Source organism: Heterocephalus glaber, unplaced genomic scaffold (assembly GCF_053883595.1).
Source record: "Heterocephalus glaber isolate CG9 unplaced genomic scaffold, H.glaber_assembly_v1.0 deba00001532, whole genome shotgun sequence".
Classification (NCBI taxonomy): domain Eukaryota; kingdom Metazoa; phylum Chordata; class Mammalia; order Rodentia; family Bathyergidae; genus Heterocephalus; species Heterocephalus glaber.
In genome coordinates, this window is record NW_028258330.1 from 9,950,845 (window position 1) to 9,978,180 (window position 27,336).

Here is a 27,336-nt window from a genome sequence, read left to right on the forward strand (position 1 = left end):
GCAATTAATGTTCTCAAGGGTGCCTGTTATGGAAGAAACCTGTGGGTAGAACTTGATCTTATGTCTTCAGTTATGGCAATAAGATGGTGTTAATTGTTAATTGTGATGTGTCAGTTTGACTTGAGTTAGAACCACCTAGCAGATTAGTAAAGCCTCAGGCGTGTCTGTTGATGATTGACATGCAGGCTGTAAATTGAGGAGGGAAGACACACCCTCAATGTGGGTGACTCCAACCAATAAATAGGCTTGAAGCCTGGATGGAATAAGAAGGGTAAAAAGAAGGAAGACTGCCCTTTTCTTCAGAAGAGCGTCTCTCTTTGACCTTGCCTTCAAACATTAATCTCTTGTTCCTTCAGGCTTCCAGCACAGACTCTTCAGCCTTCCAATGCAGACTATGGCTTCCAACCAAGACTCACACCAGTGAATGCTATGAGCTTCCAGGCCATCACCCTTTGACTGGTATTGGATCCTCTGGCCCTCTAGAGTACAAATGGCTATTTTGGATTTTTCTACTTCAGAAGAAGCACTACAGCTACTGAAACACCTTTTCTTATGATCCTGTGAGCTGACTTAGTGAATTCCATGTATAGTTATACATATTTTTCATATTGATTCTGTTCCTCTAGTGAACCCTAACTAATATGGATGGGTCAAAGGAAGGACTGGTAGGGGCTGGGGAAGCTCATTTGGTTTCATAGGGTACTTGGCTGGATTTGGATGGTGCATAGATGTGATTTAAATTTCACTCCCCTATACCTCATCCAGATATGCATTTGTTGTAGGAAAGGTGGAGCACAAGGAACAGAAGAAAAAAAATATGATATCCTTCCCACCTTTGAAGCACAAACTGGCAAAGAATCAATATGAATTTAGAGTCAACCACACTTGGGCTTAAATATGGATCCAGCTGTATGATTATGATCAAATCTTTTTATTCCCTGAGCCTCTTCATCTTCATCTATAAAAAAATTTTAAGAAGTGACTGTGACAATTTCCCAACCCAATGTCTACTATATAAAAGTAGGTACTAGTAAATGTGTGTTTCAGCCTGACCTGGAAGCCAGCTAGTGGCCTCAGAGTTGGCTTCTTATTGAGTTTTCTTGGCTTCCCCTCCTCTGACCCACATCTGTCCCCAGGGACAGGAGTGCAAAGGGTGAGTAGGAGGTGTGACTTAGCAGAGCTGCATGAGTAAATGTTCAGTAAATGCTGGATCTGAGTCCAGTGTTCTGTTTATGTCAGGCTATACATTAAAGAGAAGAAAGGAGGATTTTGTTTTCTGCTCCATTGCTTTCTATTACTGGTTTTGTGTCAGTACTTTGGTGTTTTGAATATTTAACAGTAGTGTATTTTGAAGTCAGGTAGTTATGCTTTTTTAGCTTTGTTCGTTTTGCTTAGGATTTTTTGTGGTTCTGTGTGAATTTTAGGATTTTTTGTTTCAGTGAAAAATGTCATTGGAATTTTGATAGAAATTGCATTGAATCTGTATATTGCTTTGGGCAGTGTAGACATTTTAATAAGTTAATCATTCCACTCCATGAACATAAGATACCTTTCATTTATTTGGTTTTTTTCAATTTCTTTCATCAATATTTTATATTATTCAATGTATAGATCTTTCATCATTTTGATTAAATTTATTCCTAAGTGTTTAATTTTTTCAATGCTATGGTAAATTAGAATATCTTCTTCATTTCTCTTCCATATAATTTATTGTTAGTTCAAGAAATACTATTGACTTTTGTATGGTGATTTTGTATCATGCAATTTTACTGAATTTGTTTATAAGTTCTAACAGTTGTTTTGGTGGAGACTTTAGGGTTTTCTAAATATAAGATTATATCATTCATAATTTAGCTTTTTTTCTATTATACATACTTTTAATTTCTTTTTTGCCTAATTATCTGGCCAGAGTTTCTGCTATTTGTTGAATAGAAATCATACAAGTGGGCATCTTTTTTTGTTTCTGATTCTAGAGGGAAAGATTTTAACTTCAGTGTTGAGTATGATGTTAGCTGTCGGGTTGTCATATGTGAATTTATATTGAGGTGCATTTCTTCTATAACTAATTTGTTGCAAGTTTTTGTTATTAAAAGGATGTTAAATTTTGTCAAATGCTTGTCCTTCATCTGCTGAGATGATCTTCTCTGTTTTAAATTTATTCATTCATTTTTTATTGGTTTATATTAGTAACACAGAATAATGATATCCATTTTGGTATATTTGTACAACTACATGCACATAACTTAATTTCATTATTTTCAGCCCTATTTCCCCTCTGTTCCTTTCCTCTCTCTTTTCTTCACCTTCCCTATCTTAGATGCCTACCTTCTAGTTCTTCATCTCTTTCTTCCTTTTCTCTCTTCCTTTCTTCCTTCCTTCCTTTCTTTCTTCCTTCCTTCCTTTCTCTCTCTCTCTCTCTTTCTTTCTTTCTTTCTTTCTTTCTTTCTTTCTTTCTTTCTTTCTTTCTTTCTTTCTTTTCCTTCCTTCCTTCCTTCCTTCCTTCCTTCCTTCCTGTCTTTCTCTCCCTCTCCCTCTCTCTCTTTCTCTTTCTCTCTTTTTCTTTTCTTCTTGGTTGCTCATATAGGAGAACGCATGATATTTAACTTTCTGAGACTGGCATATTTTATTTAACATGATCTTCAGTTCTACCAATTTTTCTGCCAATGACATGATTTTTTTGTGGTTGAATAATACATCATTTGGTATTTATACTATGTTTTATTTATCGATTCATCAGTCAATGGGCAGCTAGGCTTTTTCTGTGACTTAGGTATTGTGAATTGTGCCTCTGTAAACATGGCTGTACATGTATCACTACAGCATACTGCCTTTAATTCTTTGAGAATATACGAAAGAGTATAGCTCAGTCAAATGGTGTATCTATTTTTAGTTTTTTGAGAAATCACCATACCGATTTCCATAGTGGTTGTACTAGTTTACATTTCCACCAGCAGTGTAGAAGTGTAGAAGTGTTTTCATCCCTGCATCCTCTCCAGCATTCATTGTTTTTTGAATCCTTGATGACAGCCGTTCTGACTGGGGTGAGATGAAATCTCAGTGTGGTTTTGATTTGTATTTCCTGAATAGAAAAGATGTTGAACATTTTTTCACATACTTATTGGTCATTTGACTTATTTTAAGAAGTCTCTTTAGTTCATTTGACCATTTATTGATTGGGCTATTTATTTTGGGGGGTTTTTTGGGTGTTAATTTTCTTCAATTTTTATATATATTCTAGATCTCAATGCTTTATGAGAAGAGTAGCCAGCAAAGATTTTCTCCTATTCTGCACATTGTCTCTTCATTCTGTTAATTGTTTCCTTTGCTGTGCAAAAGTTTGTTTTTTTTTAACTTAGCATAGTCCAATTTGTTGAATTTTTATTTTATTTTCTGTTCCACTGGAGTCCTAGTCAAGAAGTCTTTGCCTGTGCCTATGGCTTCCAACAGTATCAACGTTTCTTATATTTATGTCTTTGCTCCATTTAGATTTGATTTTAGTATAGGGTGAAAAGTATGGATCTAGTTTCAATCTTTTGCATATGGATATCCAATTTCTCCAGCACTGTTAAAGAGGCTCTTTTCTCCAGGGTAGGTTTTGGTCCCTTTGTCCAAAATCATGTGACTGTATGTGCATGGGTTTTTGGTGTTTTCTGTTCTATTCCCTTCATCTATATGTCTGGTTTTTGTGCCAGTATCATATTGTTTTTGTTACCATTGTTTGGTAGTATAATTTGAGATCAGCTACTGTGATGCCTCCAACATTACTCTTTTAGCTCAGGATTTCTGTCACTATATTGGCCTTTTGTGATTTTATCTGAATTTTAGGATTCTTTTCCTAGTTTTGTGAAGAATGTCATTAGTATTTAAATTAAATTAAATCTGTAGAGTGCTTTTGATAATATGGCCAATTTAACAATATTAATTCTGCTAACCCATGAATAAGGAAAATCTTTTGATTTTCTAGTGACCTTTTCCACTTTTTTCTTCATTGTTCTACAGTTTTTGTAATAGAGGTCTTTCACTTTCTTGTTTAGGTTAATTGCTTGTATTTTTAAAGACGCTATTATGCATGAATTGTTTTCCTAATTTTTTTTCATAGTGAGCTTATTATTGGTATAGAGGAAAGCTACTGATTTTTGTTTCTTGATTTTGTGTCCTGTATCATGTGGCTTTTATCTTTTATTCTATTAGGTTTTTCTCTTTTTTCAAAGCAACTATTTACCTTTAATGTCCTTCCTCCACTTACTGTCAACCATTCCCAGAGTAACTAGTATCTTTTTTCATTAGTACATGTTTACAGTACATAATAATCACATTCATCATGAGGAATTGGTACATTTACATAACACATCTTAATTTATTTTATTTCCCCTTCCCCACCTCTCCCTCCTTCCTCCTTCCAACTTTAGGTCCCTTTCCCACTTGCAAAAGCTCTATCTCCCCGTTTCCTATTATATATCTCTTACTTTTCCCTTTAAATTATTTATACTTTGGGTTTCTCATATAGAAAAGCCATGTGATATTTAAGCTTGTGTGTCTGATTTATTTCACTTAATATTATGGTTTCAAGGTGTAACCATTTTCCTATGAATGCCTCACATTTATCTTTTTTTATGGCACAGTAATACTTCATTGTACACTTTCTTTATTCATTAATTTATTGATGGACATATAGGTCACTTCCAAAATTTAGCACTTATTAGTTGTGCTGCTATAAAAATGGGTATGTATGGACCACTGTAATATGGCAGTTAGCTTTCTCAGACATAATTTACTGTTTTGCTATATATGTTAGAGTTCACAGGTAATATAGTCTTGTTCTGTGAGTTTTTAAATTACCTTGTATAATGCATGAATTTAGTGTTATTATATGTCAGATTTAAGAGATAATGTATTCTTATATTGTGTGTTTTATAATTATTGAAGTTGTATAATACTTTACACACTGTTTTAGTTCAGACTGCTAAAGCAAATTACCATACAATGGTGGTTTATAAAAAACAAATTTATTTCTCAAAGTTGAGGAGACTGGGAGTCTAAAACCAGGAAGGGCACAGTCTGTCCTGGTGAGGGCTTTATTCTGGTTGCAGACTGCTGTTTTCTCATTATGCCTTTACATGACAGAAAGAGGGCAAGAGAGCTTTCTGGAATCCCTTTAATAAGGGTAGCATTTTCAATCATATGGGCTCCACCCTTGTAAACTAATTCTGAAAGGTGCCACCTCCTAATACCAAAGCTTTGGGGATCAGGAGTTGAGTGGATGGAACTGGGGATGATATAACATACTAATTTGTGATTTGCTTTTTAGATATTATATTTTTAAGACATACCTATGACAAGAGTCATAACTCTAGATCAGTTATTTTGATGGTTGGAAGTATTTCATCTTATTAATATAACTTTTTTATTACTCTATTGGTGGTCATTTAAGTTGTTTTCACTTTTTGATAATACAGAGTGGGGGAAAGCCCCCAAGAGTAAAATTCAGAAATCCTGCTGTTACCATGTTCAGGGGTTGTGGTCTGCTCCTTCTAGAGATGCTTTCTAGGTTCTTGCTATTCTGAACAAATAATTGGTCAAGACAAGTGAAAAAGGTAGTGAGGTTTTATATTTATCAAACGTATTAAAAGTAGGAAAAGAAGTTTGCTCTACAGAGTGAGAGCTGAACACTGAGGAAGCTTACAGTGACCACCAGCTTAATGGTGGCCAACTTTTGTATCTCCTACTCCTCAGGCTGATGTCACATCTAGGTGATCCTATCAAAAATCTGCTTCTGATTGGTCCCAGGTACAGGGCTTGTAACTTTTTCTGCACATGTCTTGGATCTCTGTGATTGACAGATCACATATACTTGCCCTGCCAGCTGGCTACACCCCAATCTTCTGCCTCACTGCTATATGAAAGCTTCAACTTTACTAGCCATAGTCAAATAATTCTCCAATTCATATCACCAGAAGCAGGAGTAGTAAGAGTTTTTACATTCTAACCACTTTGCTAGGACGTGATGTTATTAGACATGTTTCCTAAAAATATTTCAACTCTTCTTTATTAATTATAAATGTCATAATTAATTACACACTCATCTAGTTCCAATGCACCAGTCACACTGTATTATAATCATCTGAGTGCCATCTGTATTACTGTTACCCACCCTGGGTCATTTATTGATAGCAGGGATGCTATCTGCTCATTTTTGTGTCCCCAATGCCCAGCACAATGAATGGTTACAGGCACTCAGCCAGTGCTCAGTACATGTATGTTGACTGAAACATAAAACATGAAGGGATGAAAGAGCAAAATTGTCAAGGAAGATTTTGTGAAGTCATTAGAATCAAGATAGATTGAAAACTGGAACTAGAACCTGATAGTGTCATCTAGTAGAGGCACTTTTGAAAATTATAGAGCAGAATATACTAAAACTGTGTGTGCCATGTGACATACTAATTCCACTGTCAATAGAAACATGTGTATATAAGCACCCCAAGACAGACCCTGGGATATTCGCTGTTTGTTAAAGCACCAAAGCGGATACCATGAGGACTCCCCTCTGTAGTGGAAATGATAAATAAGAATGTCACACTGGAACACCAGACAGTGACAAGGATGAATGATCTATAGCTGCAAACAGCAATATGGGAGAATCTCAACAATACCAGGTTGAGTGAAAGATTCTATATTAAGGAGCCTATGCTGCACGATTCCACTTACCTGAAGTTCAAAACCAGGCAAAACCAACCTATTATAGAAATCATGATAGTGGTTATTTTTGGTTATTTTTAGTTATTTTTCACTAGAAAGTAGAACAAGAATGTTGGTAATGTATCTTTTATTTATCTTGTGTTGAGTTAAAATAAATAATAAATTCATTTTTTAAAAAGTATGGAGTTCAGTGAGTTTTGACAATTCAGCTACACAAGATCTAGACTATTTTTGTCACCCCATCCCAGAGAGCTCCCTCATAAGCCTTATGTTCTATTTTTCAGCCTTACTTATGGCTATTGGTTACATGGGTGTGTTCACTCTGTAAAAATTCATTAAGCTTGCACTGAATGTGTGCACTTTTCTGAATGTAAGTTATACTTTAATACAGTATTGAAAGAGTATTTTTTTTTAAAAAAAGATTGACCCAAAGAATGGTCAGTTGGTTATAGAAATGTCAGTTATATAACAACTGGAGGAGTTGTGGGGAAGGTGATTGTATGGGGTGGTGTAGAAACAGCAGGCAGGAGTGGAACAGAAAGTAGATTTGCCAGTTTTATGTCAACATCCAGTTTTCAACATTTGCTACAGGTGAGTGGTGTGAAGCAGCCTTTATCTGGCATATTGTCTCCCCATCCTTTAATCACAGGAGAGAATGCTCAAGAGGGGCTCAGTGGTGGGCTTTTTCCTGAGACACAGTGCAGGTGGCCCTGATCTCCACTCTGGGATACTAGGTGAGAAGCCTGAAATATTCTTGACAGAAAGTCCTACCCTCCATAGTAACCAGATCAGAACACAATACTCTGTTTGGATTGAAGGAACCCCAGTCACAAAGTGGCCCTGAGACTTCAGGCCTTTGCAAATCCCTTCCTGGAGGTCTTTATTGTAACCCTGTGGGGAAGATGTGACGGCTTCTTGGGTCTCTCTGTCTCTCTCTCTCTGATTTTTTATTTGTGTTGATAAGCAGGAGCGATGAGTCAGAATTCCATTCTGGAAGACGTTGGCTTTTTTTTTTTTTTTTTTTTGCTATTCCCTTCTTTTCTCCTTCTCCATTTACTAAGCTCTCCAAAGATAAAAGAAAAAAATCCACAAAAACAAAAAACAACAACAAAGAAACCCCAAAATATAAAGGACCAGAAAAGTTGAATGCAAAGGGGCAAGAGGAGGATACCACTACAAAAAGTGAAAGTACATGTCTAGTGGTAGAAAAATTTGAAGTAGTGCTTGTTAAAATTTGCTAAAATTCCCTTTGACTAAGCAATGAAAGGCGTATTTCATTTAGACAGTTCTCTTCTATGGCAAATAAATCTAAGATTTAGCCATGACCTTTGTGAAAAATAAACTTAACTGCATAGAAAAAAATTCCTCTTTCTTTTAAAAAAGTAAGACTTGAAATTTTTATATCCTTTGAGTCATATTCTTGAAGCAATTGGCTGATTAATTCAAGAAATGTTACTTTCCCAATTCAAACATGACATTTTGAAAATCATCCATGAATTACATACCTCAAGAATGAAAGACTTTTCTGTGCCATTTAGAAGATTTTTTTCATTTTTAGGGCAATCATGAATATCTATAAGGGTGTATTTATTACTCCCAGAACAGATAGAAAATTAGCAAAGTCATAAAATTCTTACCCAGCTTTGCTATTGCAGCTGTGTCTTGTGTATTGCAGCAGTCCCTTGCCAATTCCCCTGCCACTAAAATGGCTAAGGATGATGTTATTTTTGCCATTACAGGCAAAGCACTGGTCTTTGTATATTGGAGATCTAAAAAAAAATTATCTGTATCTAAGGGTTGTTCTTTTGGTAGGATTCAACAAAGAGCTTTTAGTCTCATAAATTTGTTCCAATAAATCTTACCTCCTGATCCTAGAAAATATCCCTCTTCTAATCCCATATGGTAAAACAACTCTAAACCTCAGGAAAGCAACTGTCTGTAAACTTTCTGCCTTACTTTGCACTACTGTGTGCAGGATCTGTACACATGGATGTATGTTTCTGAATATACCCACCTAGTAATTACTGAGGCAAGCCTTTAATTTGTCTGAAATTGTGCAGGGATAATGGTAATGACCCACACATTTTTCCATTGGAAATTGTAAATGTTTTACAAAGAGAGCAATTCGTCCTGTCCTCTCCTCCCAAACCCTATTTCCTGGAAAGTTTTGCAGGACTCTGTGTATATCAGGACAGAATTGATGCTCCTAAGGTTTTGATCACTGTCACTCAGGGGACTTGAGGAAACTGTGGGCATGGAGTAGCTCTGGTTTATCTATAGTCCGCAAGGAAATGAATTCTAAAATTAAAGTGTTTAAAAACTTGTAGAGTTTATGCTTTCACTGTGAAGTGTCCCCCAGAGATTCATGTATTGAGGGCTTGATTCCCCAATACAGCAATCTTCAGAGGTGATTGGATCATGAGGGCACTGGCTTTGTCAGTGGATTAATCCATTGATGAGTTTATAGCTGAATTTTTAGGAGGCGGAGCCCAGTTGGAGGAAGTAGCTTACTGGGGCCACACTTTTGAAGGGTGTATCTTATTTCCAGCTCCTTCTGCTCTGGCTGTTTCCTTCTCTGCTTCCTGGCTTCCATGAGGTGAGCAGCTTTTCTCTGTTGTGTCCTTCCACCATGATGTTTCTGCCTTGCCACGGGTCTAAAAGCAATGGAGTCCCCTGACCATGGAATGAAATCTCTGAAATCATGAGCCAGAATAAACCTTTCCTCCTTTAGGTTGTTTTTTTTCAAGTATTTGTTCACAATGATGAAAATCTGAATAATAGAGGTATTTGGTACAGTAATTTTCTTGCTGTTGAATCTAATTTGGGAGGTAATTTTTACTGTGTAAAAACATCAGCAATATTGAAATCTAGTAGAGCTCATATCTCTGGCCAGAATGAGGTTGATTTTTCTTTTTTGGTAGATCTGTGATCTAAAACAAAACCTTATCTTTAAATTCCTGAGATGACAATCATAATAGACTTTTTTCCCCCATGTTACTGGGGATTAAATCCAGGGCCTTTGCACTGAGCTGCATCCTCTCCCCTTTTTAAATTTTGTATTTTGAGAGAGGGTCTTGCTAAATCATCAACTTACCCAGGCTGTGCTCAAACTCCCAGAATGCTGGGGTTAAGGTGTGTGGCACCACGCCCAGCTATGATTACTTTGAAAAGCAATCAATAAACATTAAAGCATGAAGTAATGTTATTTTGGAAATCCCTCAAAAGCTCCCCCAGATAGAAGAATCTGCACAAGGAGATGATTTGTGGGTTCATTTCAGTAAATTCTAGTAGGGAAGTAGGGAAGAGAGACAGAGAAGGGGAGAAAGCCAATAAAGTATGTGTTAGCAAGGATAGCACCACCACAACCACCCAATGGGAGGAACTCAGTTCCACTGGGGATAAAATAATTGTACCACTGGGTATAAAATGGTACCACTTCATAATTGCACTGCTTTAGGAGTTAGAGAGCTATTTGTCCACTGAGTGCCTATCAGTCAGCTGTTCAATGCTCCTGGGATGATAATTCCCCTGTACTTCCAGTCTACTTCTGTGCAAGCCAGGTGGGATCCAGGGAGGAGTGAGTTGTCAGGAACAGGCTTTTGGGAGCTTCTGGTTGTAAGTTGGACTAAGCAGAACAGGTATTAGAAATACCGAAGGGTTTGGGGGACATCAAACACACCTGCCAACATCTAGGTAGGGTAGGGAGGTCTTATCCCAGTTTGCAAATCAGGAAAATGAGGTGCAGCTGAACACTACAATATAACATGGAAGATGGGAGAGGTGAGAAGGATCTCTGCCTTTGACCACTTGCTTTGGATCCATGCAGAGACCCTTCTGCTTCCTTTCCTGCCAAGTATAACCAAGGCACTTGTGGTCCACTTCTGGGGCAGTGCTCACAGAGTCTATTTCTGCTTCCTGGACCCCCAAGTGGCTCGTCACCATTATGGAATGGTGTGACACATAGCAGAGCCATAGAGAGTGAGGAGTGATGTATAGTACTTTGCTGCCTGACTTAAAGCTTTGCATATATTCTCCCTGCTCTTCACCCTTTCAGCAATCTGTAATGGAGATGACCTTCAGGGAATCCTAGAGAGTTGCACCTTGATGATGGTAGAGTGACAGATAAAAGGAGCCTGGACCCTAGGTCACTACTTAGAGGGCCACTTAGCCGGGAACATACTCATCAGACTCTTGTGTAAAGCACTGTGATTCTGAGAGTTACAACTAGCATCGTCTCAACATCATATGAGTGTGATCAAAAATCTGTCTTTGTATCACTTACCATTATCTCAGTTATGAACTTCCTTTCAACTATCTATCCTTCAACTCTAGCTAGAACATTCATCAGAGGCTCTCACTGCTGAATGTTTTTGTCTCTTATTATTCAATTCAGCTTCCCATCCATCTCATCTACATTTTCTGCTTCGGTGTATGTCCTGCTAGGGAACTCCTCATATCAAAGCCAATACATCCTGCTACTAGCCTATTTGCTTTGAAAAAATAGTTGTCCTCCGAGTATCAGAAACCAAGTCTGCTTCCCTGATATACAGACCCATTGATCCTGTGTTAGTTCAGTTGCGTAAGATTCCTTCATATGTGAATAAGGCTCCTCATTCCATAATTAAATAAAGATCCTAAATATAAATATCTTAATGCATTTAGGGAAGTACATCTAAAGTGTAAATAATTCATACTAAAGTGACTGGTAAGGGATTTTTCATAAGAAGATTTTTATGTAGAGAACTTAAGGTTCAGGTCAAGATTACCAAAGATGTTCAGCATATAAGAACACCAAAAATCTCATCTTTTTTTTTTTTTTTTCTGTAGGAAGAGCACCGGGCTAGAAAATGAAAGATGAGTGCAATGTGATTTTTTTTGAGCTTTGGTTTGTTATCTAGAAAAGGAATAATTTGCATGATAAAGCAATTCTGCTTATTATTGTAACTGCAGAATTTTGTTTGAAAGTGGCCTTGTTCACCTGAGCTGTTTTAAGCCACTGCTCTGGTTTGGTTTGCTTAGCTCTGTGTGGAGAAATAGCCACATGTGTGTCAATGGGTTTCAGCCACTTGGGGGCTGGATAGACACTATCAGTGCAAAGATGCTGACTTACACCAGGCACTACTGTGTCAATCAATGAGCCTTTCATTATCACCTGGGTTGAATTTTCTCTCTCCTGGCTTGCTTTACTAAGGCTATTCATGGTACTTGTATCATAAATCAAGGATGCAGGTAACACATTTTATTATGATTTTATTATATAATCTCTTTTCCTGGAGTTTTGCATGTAAGATATTGCATAGGAACCCACTTTTTATTTATCCTAAGTTTTACCCTATGGAACCAGATCATCTTACAATTATTTGATGCACAAGACCCACTGACTCAATAAATACTTTACAAAAATAACACAGTTTTCTTCTTTCTTAAAACATAAAAAAATTAGGATTTCCCAGACTTCAGCTCCCCCCTTCCCTTTTTATACTTTATTTCCTGGGGATATACTAGTGGAAAAAAATTGTTAGATGAAATGAGGTCATATTCCTTTTGCACTTCTTACGCTTTTTACCTCTGGAAAAGTGCTACTCCTTTTATGTCTGAACTTCCTGTGATCTTCTGAACTTACTAAGACTTGAGCAGAAATTTTACTGTTTGGGGGCCTTTTAGTAAAATCATAGACTATGCTAACATTCGTCTTTTATTTTAAAGCCTATTTAAAAACCGGGCTCAGATTTGCCCCTAAAAATAACCAGTCTGAGGCAAGAGAAATTTGGAATCTGAGACTCCAGCAAGGTGCTGTATGACTGTATAACATTTGATTTAAAGTGGGTGTTTTCTTGTTTTGATACGATTCCATTGCACTATTTCTTTGTAAGGAAACCATTGCAAAATTCCTTTTCTCTTCCACTTCCCTAGGCCCTGCTCTATCTGATTCTCGCAGAAGTGATTAAATAGCTTTACAATGACAACTCCAGAGAAAAGGTTAAGCTTAAGTCACATTCGTATTAAATAAGTTATATATAAAAACTGCTATAATGTTTACAGCTTCAGTCTCTTTCCTCCTTTCCGTGTCTGGAAACACTGGATCACACCCACAAGCCTCCCAGGTTCCTCTTCTGGCTGCTGTGGTGTCCCGGCCTTCTGCCCACATGGCCACCTCCATGGAGGTCTGTGCATGGTAAGGGTGGCTTCCCATGGTGGTTGTGCGGGCCTGGTGCACACCCCTTGTGTAATTCATAAAAACTCACGTGGTATATACAAATATACACTTAAACACACTGGAAGACCTGGGTGATCAGAGCAGTATGTTTGTGCCCCCAAACCAGAGGTGGCACCCATGTACCTCACCATCCTTTCAGTACTCCCTGGCCTCCTGGAACTGCTTGATGTAGTCCTCGTCTGAGGGGCTCTCAGTGCACTTCTGCCCATTGTTGGGTGGCCGAGCCTCGTTGTATCTGCTCCAGTCGCCCTTGCAGATGATCCAGGGCAGCACATCCACCTTGTAGTGCAGTTCAGCAGAGAACTCCGTGCTGATGAGATTGGGTGTCCCCGCCCCTTTGCCCCGGGTGATAAGCTGCATGTTGTCACCATAGCAACAATGCTGGGCAGCCAGCGTGGTGCTCTCTAGCGACAGCATGGACCGGATGCAGTATCGGGCTGTGGGTTTGTAGATCTCCAGCTTCTCTTTGGGCCCGCTGGCATCCTTCCAGCGGAAGTCCTTGCGCTTTATGTGGTCAAAGATGTCCGCTGTGCTGTAGGCCACTTCGGTGGGGTAAGAGCAGGGACAGCTGGGCAGGTCATTGATCACCTTGTGCATATACTTCTTTAGGAATTCGCTTCTGCAGCTCATCCATCGCTCACAGCTGTCTGTATCTGGAAAAGCCCGGGGGGCGGGGGGGGGGGGGAGAGTCTGCCATATGCAAAACCCGGTGGCCAGAGAAGCCAGCAACTTCTTTCCTAGTCAGAGACACCCTCCCCATTGCCAGGAACTACCAGGCTAAGGTGAGAGGTGAGGAAGGAGGAGGGGGCATTCTCATCACTCCTTAACTTGGGAACCTCTTTTTTTTACAAGACATCCTCCCAATCCCCCACTTTTCGTTATGACAAAATTGTGAACACACAGAAAAGTAAACAATATACTACTTATCTAATGACCACCCACCTTCCATCATCCAGATTTAACTATCACATTTGCTCTAGCATTTAAAAAGTTATGTAGAAATGTATATTATTACCTCTAAGTTTTAGCAGGAATCTTTAAAACATCCCACAAAACTCCAAAATCTAAAAATAGGATATTTTCCTAGATAACTGTAGCCTCATTATCAACCCTGAGAAAACTAACAATAATCTAAGAAAACAGTGTTTAATTTCCTCTTAAATCAGTGGCGATGTGATGGAAAAGGCTTCCAAAGGACATTGATGGTCCTGGATTTCTTGCCTGCCATTCACTCACTGGTTCAAGATAGAGCTGAACTCCCAACCTTTTATCTTCAGCCAAAGATAATGACTGTATGCAAATTCATATGCCAAGGTAGGTCAAAGAGGAGGCTTAATAGGCCAAAGGAAGTGACCTGCAGGCCCCAGTCAGAATTTGTTCCCAGGGTATTATGTTTGGTTCTTACAGTATTAAAAAAAATATTGGTTACTTGCAAACCTTTAAGAATTAGCTGATTCTAATCATAATTATGGACACCTTGCTTCATTTGAAAAACCACAGATATATCTAGCTGGTCCTAGACTGGCCTTGGTGAACAATTGGCTTCGTGAACAGGGAGGGAGATGGTGCCCCCTCCTTGGAAAATGCAGGAGTCCCCAGCTCTTCCCAGCCCCTGCCTGACCTTTTACTCCCAGCTTTTCTGGGTCATGTAGTCCTTGGAGTCTGAGATCTCTTATTTAGTGACTGTCCCACTTTGGAGTCTTCTGGACCCTGAGGCACAGATTCTAGAGGGACTGGTTTCTCTGCAGGTGATTCCAGGACACAGCAGCCCGGGGGGGGGGGGGCAGGAAAGGGAGGGCAGCCATCATGAAGTGTGGCTTAAACAGGGGAAGGGAAAACAGCCACAGATGGTCCCATGTTCAAGGGAGATGAAAATGCCCCTGTCACGGGCCCTTTTTTGTGTTCTGGATAAGAACTTACTGCAAAGAATCCCTTTTCCCATAAGACCTGGATAAGACTCATAGTTGTGCCCCTCCCTTTACTTGTGACAAGCCCAGACACAGACCCTCCAAATTCCTTTCTTTGCTTCATAAATGATTAGCTGAATTGCACATCATGTTCCCACTACTGATTAGAACAAAATGCACCTTAACCAAATCTTGACTTTCCTTTCTTCAAGGCCCTGGCTTTGGCCTTCCCTCAGCCTGAGGGAGCACATGGCCTCTCTTTATGCCCTGCTCCCTCCCAAAGCAAGCTGGCCTCAGGGTAAATACTGAGACCCACTCTCCCATCTCACCACCCTACATCCCACTTCTCTACTCTGGGCTCTTTGTAGCTTTCTCTACTACTCTATAAAGGAACTCTCTGCCAGACCCTGGGCAGGCTTGCAGACCTTGTGGTCACAATGTTGGCTTTATTGCAAAAATAGGGAGAGAACCTAAAATCTCTCTTTGCTGCTTCTGGATGTTTTTATTTATGGGGTCTGCATATGTATCCACCAGCTTTTACTATCACCCTTGGGAGCTGCCCTGCAGTCATGAGGCAATGAGCTTGGGGGCAAGAGACACCCTCAGGCAAAGAAACAAGGGGGCCGAAGTTGAAGGTCAGGATGGGGTGCAGGGACAAGTTGCAGGAGGAAGGGGTATGAGTGAATCACCAACAGCATCTACCTCAGTGGGCTGCAGTGGGGAAGTTGAAGCATATTAAGCTAAGGAAGCCAAGGGTGGGAGAATGTGGGATACATGAAGGAAGCCAAAGGTTAAAAGCCAGTGTTCAAATATGCAGGAGTGTGTGGCACAGTGCTGGTCCTGAGACATGGCAGGGGTCCTGTTCAGACCTCCTGCAGGAGAATCTGCTGTGGGCAGTCTGACCTGCAGCCTCCAGCAGGAACTCCTTTTGGGTCTGCCCTCTGGGGCACGCACCCCCAGGGCTGTCTGCGGTTGGACGCATATTCCTTTTCTCTGGAGCAGAAAATATAGGGAGATAAGATCATTGGCATCAGATCATGGTGTTCAGTTTAGGCCTAGGGAGCTACAGTTCAGAGGGCACTAGGGAGCTACAGAAGGTTGGTGAGTGATAGTGAGCTGAGTTATGCGGGAAGGAAATGAATTTAGTGCTGATATTGGTGAAAAGTGCCTAGGTGAGACACCCGGTGAGATGGTCAGAGTTAGTGGTATCAGGCCTTGGTGGCTTTTGCATTAGGAGAAAGAGAGGAAGTCTTCAGAAGTGATTCCAGCTCGGAGCCAGGTGTCGGGAGGCTGATGGTGTTAAGAGTAGGAATCAAGTGGTCAGGACAAGGGCAGCCTGGAGCAGGCTCGGGCCCTTACTCATAAAATGAGAACAGGGGCTGGGGATTTAGCTCTGGTTCTGCTGCCTGCCTTGCAAGCACATGGTCCCGAGTTTGATCCCTGGTACCAAAAAAAAAAAAAAAAAAAAAGACATAAAATGAGAACAAGAGATGGAGGCATCACTCATGAACCTGAAAAGGCCTGGTATGAAGAGTTCGGGAGCTCATGCTAAACTTCCTGGGGTTGATTGAATCTCAACTCAACCACTTAGAGGCTCGGCCAAGGAGCATGCTTTACCTCCCTGTACTCTGGTTTTCTTATTTTTAAATTGGTCCTAAAAATAGCACTTCTCTCATAAAATTAGGGTGAAGATGAGATGGTAGGGAATGAAGAGAGTGCACAGGACAAGGTCCAGGGTATGGCTAGTTGGGACACAGTGGCTGCTTTCAGCTCTGAGTTCCAGGATCCCATGGCTGTGACCTCCTGACTGAGCAGTCATGGACACGATAACAGCTCCCTCCCAGTCAGTGTCTACAAGGTCCACAGGATCTCCTTGAGAGGGCAAGGTCTTCAGGAACAAAATTCATGTGACCCCAGAAAATGGCTTTGTATTTCCCTTCCAGAGTGGAAGGTCATTCTGATTCATGCACTTACAGGACATCCACTGATTTATTTTAAATTGTTGTCAAGCTTATGTGGGGTTTTTAGTGTACTGGTTGTATGCTAAGTGCTTTACAAATATTAGCTCATTGAATTCTGCAGTACCACTGGGAGGTGGGCCTCTTGCTCTTTCACAGTTCAGAAACCTGAGGCAGTACTCGGTTAACAAACTTGATCTTGAGCCCATGCATCTTTTCCTTTCTCTTACTCTTCTTTGGTCTGCCCTTCTATGTCCTCATTCAGTGCCATACCCATCCCTGGAAGTTTGATCTATCAATCAGCTCCTCCATTCCTGACCTCTATGCCACCTGAGCCAATGGGAAGACCTGGCGAGAGGCCAGACAGAGGGAAGAATGTGAGGTCAGACCATCTAGTTCCTGGACTCCTCTCTCCATTGCACATTGTCTGCATCCTTCTGGGAGCCAGGACTGCTGTCAGGTGTTCTCTTCCTGGGCTATGGTCACTGCTCCTTCCCTGGTCCCTTCAGGCCATGAAGTGATAAGGGCTGCCCACTGTGTCGGCCTTGGAATTTGGTACAACTCCTGCTTGGTTTTTCTCCACCCTGCTCATATCTTTGTAAACAGTCCCTCACCAAAAGCTCCCCAATTACAAGTTCTTTCCCTGGCTGACACATCAGGTCTACTCAGCTGTTGTGGCATTAGCCACATACTGGGTGTGGCCTTGGGCATCTGGACTCACTTTGCAATAAGGCAAGAGGCTGCCTGCCTGTGGGCACCATATGAGGAGCCTGAGAAGTTCTCTGATGGACTGCCTTCCATTTTACAAAATCCACACCTTTCTAGTCATTTGTTTTAAATCAAATACATGTTCACAGAAGGCTCCTGTCACATGCAAGTGGATTATGTATCTGTTTAGAGACTGGGGTGATGGGGAGGCCTTAGTGACAGAATTTCCAAACTGCCTGCAGTTTGGCTCGCAGACATGTTTGATGGGATTTCTTTTTAAAATCAATTATTATCAAGCATTGTAAAAATTGAGATATATTCTAGAAAAATCCAGATTTGGGGCCTTTCTTAGAAAACTAGAACATCTGGCAGTACTGGGTCCATAGTGGGGATACCATGGCTCCTAGCTTGGATAAAGCCTGAGTTCTTCATTTTGTCATGATCCCCACTGCTCTCTAATATCTCCCGATGCTATAATTGTTCTAGTTTCTTTTCATCCTAGTACTGGCACCATGGTTTGTTAGTCTTTCCTTTTTTTATAGACTATTGCATTAGACCCTTGCCTCACCCCTATAGTTCTTCAAGAGAGCCATTTGATCACCAAATTACACCCCAAATAACTGGGCTGTGAACTGACAAGGGACCCAGACTGCCCACTTTTGTCTGAGAAGGCACAGCAGAAGTGAAGAGGTTAAGCAAGAATTTCTGGTGGCAAAAAGAACTGGAGCAGAAGGACCTTTACCTTCTTCAACACAGAATTATATCCAGAAGCAAATTAATCATTTTTAAAAAGCAAGCTTACACCTGAGTAGTTCCTTCCAGTTTTGTTTGGTTTGTTTCTTGTATCTGTGCTAACATTTTCTATCAGACAAGTACGTAGCACAGCAGAGTGTACCAGAGATTTATGAAAAATTCTTGCAGGAGAGAAGAGTGTATAATATTGAGAAATTTCCTCTCTCTACTTCCTTCCCTCTGCTGGAGAACTGATTTTATTGGGGACACACAGTGGTGGGTGAGTGAGAACAGGCTCCAGGGTGCTGAGTTCCTGCCATTGCTGAATCTGTGCTCAGGGCAGATTCTGGACCCACCTGCCTCCTGCTGTGGAGCTGCAGAGGTTCTATGGCTCAGTCTGCTGGAGGGGGGACAGGATTGCTCCCTCTTGCCGGGAGCCTGTTCACTGAGCAAGAAATAAGCAGGGAGAACTGGACCCCAGAGAAGGAAAATGAAACATGTACATGGATCCAAGGATGGCATTGCAAAGGCAAAAGGAATCTCCAAAGAACTAAATCAATATTTGGATTTTAAAAAAAAGAAGAAAAATATTCTTACCAACTTCAAACAGCTTGGTGGCATTAAACTCCTCACTTCCCGCAAGCAGACTCACTTCAGTGGCCGCTGTTCTGAAGGTGTCCTCAATGCCTAGACACGGACAAAAGCTCATTTTCCCCTAGTTATATGGAAAAAATCACCCCCTCCCAAATAAACAAATATACCTGAACAAAGCCTTTTTTGTATTCACTTTTGCTCATGGGCAGAAACTTGCCAACAGAGGAAACAGTAAAAAGCAGGTAGTAGTGCATAAAATATATTAAAACCCTAGATACCATTTGCAGCATGAAATCTGATCCAAATGTGCCTAAATGAGTCCTAAGGAACTCATTCACTTGGTCTGTGGATGAGGGTTGGGCAGCAGGGAGTACAAGTCAGGGTGGCTGTCCGGTGGCATCAGGGTGACAGACTAAATGAGAAGCCGTAGAGTGTACTGGTTAATACCTGTCTTTAATGACTGACTGGGTCCAAGTCAGTACGAACTATGTGAATTAGGGCGAGCCGATTCCTCTTGTGTGCTGTGGTTTTCATATCTCCAAAGTGGGGAGAACTGACACCCTCCCTCCATGTAGCTGAACAAATTAAATGAGTTGTGTGTGAAGAAATCAGCTAGAGCAAGAGGGTAAGTGGTAAGTGCTAGATGATATTTTCCTCTTCAGTATTTAGCTAACACCATTTGAGGATGCAGCAGTTCCTAGCCAAAGACCAGATATCTCACATTCTAAGAATTTTAGCACTGCTGTTGCTTCAGAAAGAGTAAGTCGGGATTGCTCTGAGGAACTAAGCCCAATTTGCTTTAAACTTCCCACCTCCCTTCAGGCTCCTCCCAAAAGTCCTACCCCAGCCATCTTCCTTTGCAGACAGAATTCTGCACAAGGTAAAGCAAGCCGAGGAAAGAGCAGAGGATCATGAAACTTTGTCTGATGGGTAGGACTTGATTTCCTTTAAGGACTCCCTGATTTTATGTGAGGCCCCTCAAATCTGTGGGGCTGACATAGGGAATGTACTTTACACGGCCAGGCCAGCAGGACCCTGTTTGCTCTGTGATTCTTTCCTATAAAGCTGAGAATCAACAAACCAAATAAGGCAAGAAATCCTGCAAAAAGAAATCTGTCTGGTTCCCGGTGAGCCCTGGGAAGATGGCTCAAAGAGGCAAAAAGGACAGAACAGGGACAGATGCATGAACAGAGTTGTTGGCCCTAGTGCTGTCAGCAGTGCCAAAAAATCAAGAAGGAAACATTCAAAATGGGGGCGAAGAGCCTTTCCTTGATAAGAAATCTAAATCTATCACCTGGGGTCTAGATGCCAGCTCTGGAGGAGAACACCACAAACAAGCCCCTAGACCTAGGCACTGAATGCCTACTGTGTCTGTGTGTGACTGAGCCAACTACCTTCCAGGGGAGGAGGAAGTGTTCAGTGGCTAAGAACATGGACTCTCCCTGGATTCAACTTCACTATTGATCACCTGCTGCTGGCCCAGTACCTCATTTTCCAAAGATGCCAAGTGGGAGCAATAATAAATACCTATTTCATGAGGCTACTGTGAGGATTAGATGAAACGATGCACATAAAAACTATGGGATTCCAGGTACCAAAAAACAAAACAAAACAACTATGGGAAGTTGCTTAAAAACTCTTGTTCTTTATCATCTTTTTAATTTTTCTTCTTCAACTCTTTCTTCATTGTTGTCTTTCTCTCCCTCCATTCCTCCTTTCTCCTTTTCCCCTCCCATCCTCTTTTTTGCCCTCCTTCCCTTTCTTCCTTCTTTTATCCTTTTCTTCATTTTCTCTCCTTTTCCATGTTCTTTTTGTCCTTTTGTTCCTCTTCATGTTATTATGTTCATGTTATTATTCATGTTATTATTATTTATTAATCTGTTCCTATCCATCCAAATCCCACTCACCAGATTTCATACTCAGCTCATTATGATGGACATGAGAAGGATCAGGAAAAGTAAAGTAACTTCGTGGTTGCTCTACTGTTTCGAAATCTGTATGGCTGTCATGGAGTCAGAACTGCCAGTACTTACATTTCAGCCCAGCTTTCTGCATGTACCTATTTGCTAACATACACACTCATTCCAAAGGATATTTCCTCTCTCTCCTTACAAACCCCTTGTGTTTCCACATCTGTTTTGTTCCAAATGTCTCTGGTTTGAGAACAGAGTGTCTAGAGGGAGCAAAAGGAAGTATGGAGTGCAGGGTTCAAATTTTCTTTCTCTCAGATGAAGCCATTTGGAACATGTGGTTTCCTGAGAAGGCCTAAGATATTATTGCAGGCTGGTACTCTACCTGGCAATGGGAATATATAGTCAAACTGTTGACCAGGAGTTGGTAAGCGCTTGTGTAAAAGGTCAGAGGGTACAAATGTTAGGATTTGTGGATCATTTATAATCATCTTGGTTGTTGCCTCCTCTTCCTTCCCCCTCCTTCTCTTTCTTCACTTCCACTTCTTTCTCCTCCTCCTTTTCTTTGTGGCCCTTTAAAAATGAATGGGGCCTAAAGAAACAGATCATAGGCTGGACTTGGCCCACTGGACATGGTTTGACAACCAGCATTAGAGTCAGCCACAATTACTGTTCACTGCTGGTATGAGCCCTCACCAAGTTTGCAATTAGTTTAATTTTTAAAGCACTGACAATGCAGTCTAAAGTCATAATTAAATGCTAAGTAGCCCCAGTTTGCTCCCTGTGGAGCTCTAGGCAACTCTCAGGTATTACTGACAAGGCTAACTGTGGTTTTTCTGTAGCTGGCTATTGACCCTCTCATCCTGGCTTCCTTGTTAAACCGTAAATGTCTGTCTTCATATGTCTTTTCGAGTCATAACAAATCCCACATCAAAGGCCCAACCTAACCAGAGTCCCTTCTTTAAATTAACCAAATATAATGTAGCCCTGTCTTTTAGGTCACAGCTACTTCAACAGTGCATAGGACTCAGAAAATCCATCCTTTTCCCCATTTCAGTCATTAAGGATCTCTTATCTCATTCTGGTCAGAAGTCATATAGGGAATGGCCATCTTTTAAAAAAATAATTTCTGTATGTTCTAAAATATAAACTTAAAAGCTTTGCCTTATACCCTTGTATTTGCATCCACACACCAGTGTAAACTCACCTGGGCAGTTTGGACGGTCACAGGTCCTAGATTCGGTTGCAGTGCACGCGTAGCCACAAGACCGGGTCCGTTTCTGGTTACCATTCCCACAGGTGATGCTGCAGGCAGACCAGAGACTCCAGTCACCTTCTCCATCTGTGGAATCTGGAAGGGAGCCAGGGAGATGGTCATCAACCTCATCCAAAAAGTGCCCACATCTCCCCTGTCAAGCAGGCTGCCACTGTCCACTTCCAGTGATCTCATGTTGGAGGGGAGCACATGCCAGCCAGAACTAAAAGGCTTACAGCTCTAGAGTTCCCTTTAGGGCTCAACTTTGTAAATAGGAAAGTATGGGGCATCATGGGGATCAGTGTATGGATAGGACCTGATGCCTGCAATGTGCCAAGAAATGTTATTGAGAACACACACATTCTGGAAAGCATGGTTCATAGGATAATAAGCTGGGCAATTTCCAAAGATGACCATCATCATTTCCATCTATTCCTTGAGAGGAAGACAGAGAGAAAGAGACAGAGACAGAGACAGAGACAGAGACAGAGACAGAGATGGAGGGAGGGAGGAAGGGAGGGAGGGAGGGAGAGAGAGAGTTAGAGAATGGAGAGAATGAATCTAAAATCTGGGCTGGCTTTGACCATAAGCTTGGTAGCTTCCAGTTTTTGCCACGGAGAATCCAGTTACTAGGAAAGAAGCTCAGGCTAAACTTATCAATTGGGACTACACCTGGAAAGAGAAGATCCACAAAAGGATTACAGAGACCACAAAAGGATTACAGAGACCTCAAACATGTGAGAGAACTGTTTTTGATCCTTCCAGTCCCTCCCAGTAGACAGCCGAATGCAGCAGATGTCATCAAGAATAAAAGAATTGCTCAGTGGCCTGACTAAACTCTTGAGCCACTAAATCATGAGAAATAATAAACTGCTTTTGTTTTAAGTCACCAAGTTTGGGATGGTTGTTAGGCAGAGATAGGTAATTGATACACTAATGGTAAAGCTAAAATTGCCCCTTGGGTCATTATTCAACATTCATCCAATGAGTTGAGCCCTCCTTCTAAGTCAGGTACAATTATGATGTATGTGGAATACATCGTTAAGTACACTTTGCAAGATCCTTGTGCTGGAGGAACTACTATTTTAATAAGAAGGAGATAATAGTCAATATACGCACACAAAAAACGAGTAACCTTTGTATTTCATTAGAAGTTGATAAAGGAAGTGTGGATAAAGAAAAAGTAGACCAGAATAGGGGGGCCTGGGAGTGAGAGAGGTTGGGGAAAGATTGGTGCCTCACCAAGACTGACCTTCTCTCCTTTTTTTTTTGGTACCAGCGATCAAACTCAGGACCTTGCACTTGTGAGGCAGGTGGCTGAAACACTGAGCTAAATCCTCAGCCCCTGACCTTCTCTTAACAGAAGTAAAGTGCAGGAGTGGCTGGGGGACTTGTCCAAGGTGATCAAGTGAACAGAAATGGAAACTCAGCTCAGACCTTGGTCTCTAAAGCATAGCCCCTTCTGCAGCATCTCTGCTCTGTAATCCTTTTTCCTGGCTCATCCACATCTTCCAGTAGCCTTGGGGCCTCTCTGGGTGCTAAGTGTGGGGCTACAGGCATGTGCCTTGCAGGGAAAAGATGCCCTCCATTCATAACAGGTTATGGTGATTGTTATTACGCAGGCCCAGCAAGAATGTCATCCACACGTTTCTATCTGAACTGTGGACCCCATGCCAGCCTCCCTGGCAGTTTATGTGGCTTTCACTCTGCACAATCCTCAGGCAAGCGGCCCATTAGGGAGAATGAGAGTGTATGTGTGTGTGCATGTGGTGTGCTTCATGGTTGTGTCCTCTTTCCTAACAGAATGGAAACTTTGCCCACACCTCATCTGTCCCCAGAGACCTCATCCATTTTTGTCTCCTGCCAAACAAAAATTTTTTTCCAAACTTTGATTTTCTTTTTAAGAAATGGCTTTCTAACCACAAGACCAAGCAGATGTTTGAAACTACCACTCCATGTGGGGAATTTGGGCCTCATTCTCCAGTGTTAGCCTCCTGCATTGCTACCATCTCTTACAAGTCACCCTCCAGTAGGACAGTAGAGACAGGTGCTTCCAGAGGGAGAAGCCGTTGAGGTGGGTCAGTCTCTGAGCCCCCGAGACAGTCTGGTACTTCTTGGTGATCTTCCCAAGAACACTGGAGATGTGCCAGGAGCACTCACCCCACCGCATACTTGTCTATGACTATATCCAGGTGCAGTGGGTTACACCGCATGTGCACACACCCTGCACACACCAGCGAGGTCAGATTTTATTGAAGGGAATAACAAGTCACAAGTAATATTATAATGTTTTTATACTCAAAAAAGGAGGAAATGAGTAAATAGAAAAAAAGCTTATTAAATCCTACAGGTAGAATTCACATCATCTGTGAAATGGGTTCCAGCATAAGACACAATACAGTGATGCCAAGTGATGTCTTGGTTGGTTTCACAAAAGCAAAGAGGTCTCAACTATTCTGAAATCTCCTGCAGTTTTTCCTCTCTATTATGGTAGAGACCAAATTTAGAGAAGTATCCCTAAACTTTAAGCCTTAAACTCACAATGAGGCTTATACTACAATCTCTTCATGAGATTTCTTGGATCTAAATAATGAAATGTGAATACCATGTCAAATTATATGAAAGATGATTCCCATAATTCCTCTCTCCATGTCCACTCCTTTGGTTACCCCTCTCAATTGCTGACTTCAGGCTGGGCCATGTGATTTGCTTTGGCCAATGGGATAATAGCAAATATGACATAAGGAGACATAAGCAGAGGCTTGCTATAAGACCATGCAAGAGAATTTTCCCTCTCTAGCTTTAGGGAGCTCTTCTACTACCACATGAAGAGCCAGGCTAGCCTCCAGGAGGGTAAGGGAGCAGGTGGAGAGAGGCCTCAGCCCTCTCAGACCCCAGTGGTATAGGAGGCCTCATCATTGTGAGGAACTGTTAGAGGCCTTCCAACCCAGCTAATCTGGCCCTAAGTCAATAGTGCTGGCTACCCACAGACTCATGAGGGAGAACCTTTTGTTCTTTAAAGCTGCTAAACTGGGGAAGGGAATGTTATTAAGCAACAAAACCTGTTATAAATACATTGCAAAATCCTCCCTAAAATGTGCTGTCTAGACTGCTGTCAGAGTCTGGACTCTGGAACCACCAAGGATTTGTTATCCCAGTAAGTGGCTTCTCTACATCATTGTTTTAAATGCTTATAAAGCTAGTTAGTTTTTAAAAATATGGATCACTTAAAATTATAGCCATGTGATTAATCATTTCTATTGAGGCTAGCAATAAAATACAACAGTGTCCTAGGAAAAAGTGTGCAGTCAGATCAGTACCCAGAAGCCCCCATCACATACTGGTTCACAGTAGCACCCCAGCAAAGACCTTGGGGATTTCTGTATGTTTTACATGGTCAAAGGACAGAGAGGGAATTTCTGACAGGGACAAAACTTTGAGGGCAGAAGCCCTTTCTGCTGTAATAAAACAAGCATGTTCTTATTTGCTCACCTATCAGACAGTATTGATTAGAGCAGAAAATGGGTGTTAGCAACAAAGATAACAACATGACAGGAAAAAAAAGTTCCTGGTAAAATTTATATGTTTTCTGACAGTTCCTACCTGTGACATCTAAGAGTATAAGGAAGGAAAATAATGATCCACCATGCAAAGAGCTGAAAGCTGGGTTTCAAGGATGAAATTGTAATTAGAAAATAGTCCTTTTATAGTTTCAGGGTATTTAATGTTCTCTGGGCCAGTTATAGTGTCAAGGCAATGGAACTGACTTGGGTATTATCTTAACCACTGTAAGCCTGCACCATAATCCTAGATGTCAGCAGCTACAATTAACAGCTACAATAATCCTGAGAAGCAGGTGTAAACCTCTTCCTTTTATGAATAGAAAAACAGAGGTTCAGAGAGGTTAACATATTTGCCTAAGCTCACACAGTTCAAACTCAACAGAGTGGGGATTAGATCTGAGATCTGTGTGCTCCCACCATATCTTGTTTTCTACCTTGGTATTCTAGTAGTTTTGATTTTGGCCCAACTTGGCCTCCCTTCTTTAAGGCACTCACTGATGTGGCCATAATTCAGCACTACAAAGAAAAACTCATGAAAAGAAATTACTCTGAAATCTTCTACTGAAATAGGACCATGACCAGTCAGAGAATTTCAACAAATTGAGCCCTAACCCTGCTAAGAAGCAGTGCCCACCTAATTGTATTACGGATAATTTTGAGAATGGTCTATTACTGTTAGAAAGATTCATGTTTACTTGTACTCCCTTTGTCCTGGACACCTGAAACAACCTGAAATAGGAGGTATTTACATACTCCACCTGGTCTGACTGACTTGTGGCATCCCCACAGTATATGTTTCCATCACACAAGTTAGGTCTACCTTCTGTTGTATATTCTGTAACACCTCTGTCCTACAGTTGCCATTATATCATATTCATTGCATCTCAGATTTTTTGAAATACTCTTTTCCCACAAACATTTAAACTGCAAAGTCCAGATCCTGTAGTAATTTCGGTCTGTCTGAGATAGGACAGTGAGCCCTGAGACACAGTGACCTGTGCTGCATGAACCTCACCTTCCAGGGTGGTGTGTTCTCTCCCTGTCCCCACCCCAAGCACACAATGCAGGAGTAAATACTTAGAAATTGCTCAATAGTTTCTTTGTTGATTCAAATAAAAAGAGAATTCTCAGGTGCTGTATAGAATTCTGGAAAACACATAATCCTTGAGCTATTCTGAGATCAGTCATCCCTTCAAGCTGCCCATGCTACTCAATGGCCATGATATACTTAGTCTCGCTACTCCAACTGTGGCTTGGAGGGGACCAATGGTGCCAGCTTCCCCTGGATCCTGCCTCTTTCCTACACCTGCTGCATTTGAAGTTGCATTCCAACAAAATCCCAGGTTACTGATATACAGAGAAAGGTGTGAGAAGTACTACTTAAAGTACTAGAAGGGACATTTTTTTTGTTTTTTTAAAATAAAGTAGCAGTTCTGATATCTAGTCTAATAAGGGAGAAGTTACTAAGAGATACTCCAAAATCATAGGAGATTGGTGCTTCCCCATAGCCCAAAGATGTGCTAAAATTTTGACCTAGGGAACTCCATGGGTCTTCCAGGAAAATGTGGTGAGAGCCAAGGCAGCCACAGGAACTTCCCTGGTAGAAGCAAATTCCATCCTCAAGGTTGAAGAGGAAAGGACGTTCCTAGTTCTCATAAACTCAACAAGGCAGACTCTATAAAGCTTTAGATGAAAAAACTATTTCTAATGATGGTCTTCAAACTTGAGTAAGGAGAAGAATCACATAGTGACTTTGAAAAAAATAAAGAAGGAAGCACAGACAGGTTCCAGGT

The 27,336-nt window shown here is 41.1% G+C and overlaps 2 protein-coding genes across 10 annotated transcripts in view; one reads left to right on the forward strand and one right to left on the reverse strand.

The window, feature by feature from the left end:
• Tasp1 (taspase 1) overlaps positions 1 to 27,336 on the forward strand; it is a 408,843-nt gene that overhangs the window by 335,557 nt on the left and 45,950 nt on the right. For 6 of the 9 annotated variants that reach the window (XM_087189058.1, XM_087189062.1, XM_087189059.1 and 3 more), the window contains one exon: positions 357 to 554. The exons of 2 other annotated variants lie outside the window; for them this stretch is intronic. In XM_087189058.1, the coding sequence (XP_087045184.1) occupies positions 357 to 539 (183 nt within the window). In that variant the 3' untranslated portion in view covers positions 540 to 554. Of the gene's footprint in view, positions 1 to 356; positions 555 to 27,336 lie in introns of those variants that run through there. One more of the 9 variants, XM_087189063.1, reaches the window with a different exon arrangement.
• The window catches only part of Ism1 (isthmin 1), a 76,015-nt gene continuing 60,611 nt past the window's right edge, over positions 11,933 to 27,336 (reverse strand). The window contains exons 4-6 of the mRNA XM_004840830.3: positions 21,933 to 22,076; positions 18,819 to 18,908; positions 11,933 to 13,569 (exon numbers count right to left, since the gene is read on the reverse strand). Coding sequence (XP_004840887.1) covers positions 13,052 to 13,569; positions 18,819 to 18,908; positions 21,933 to 22,076 — 752 coding nt within the window. The 3' untranslated portion in view covers positions 11,933 to 13,051. The remainder of the gene's footprint in view (positions 13,570 to 18,818; positions 18,909 to 21,932; positions 22,077 to 27,336) is intronic.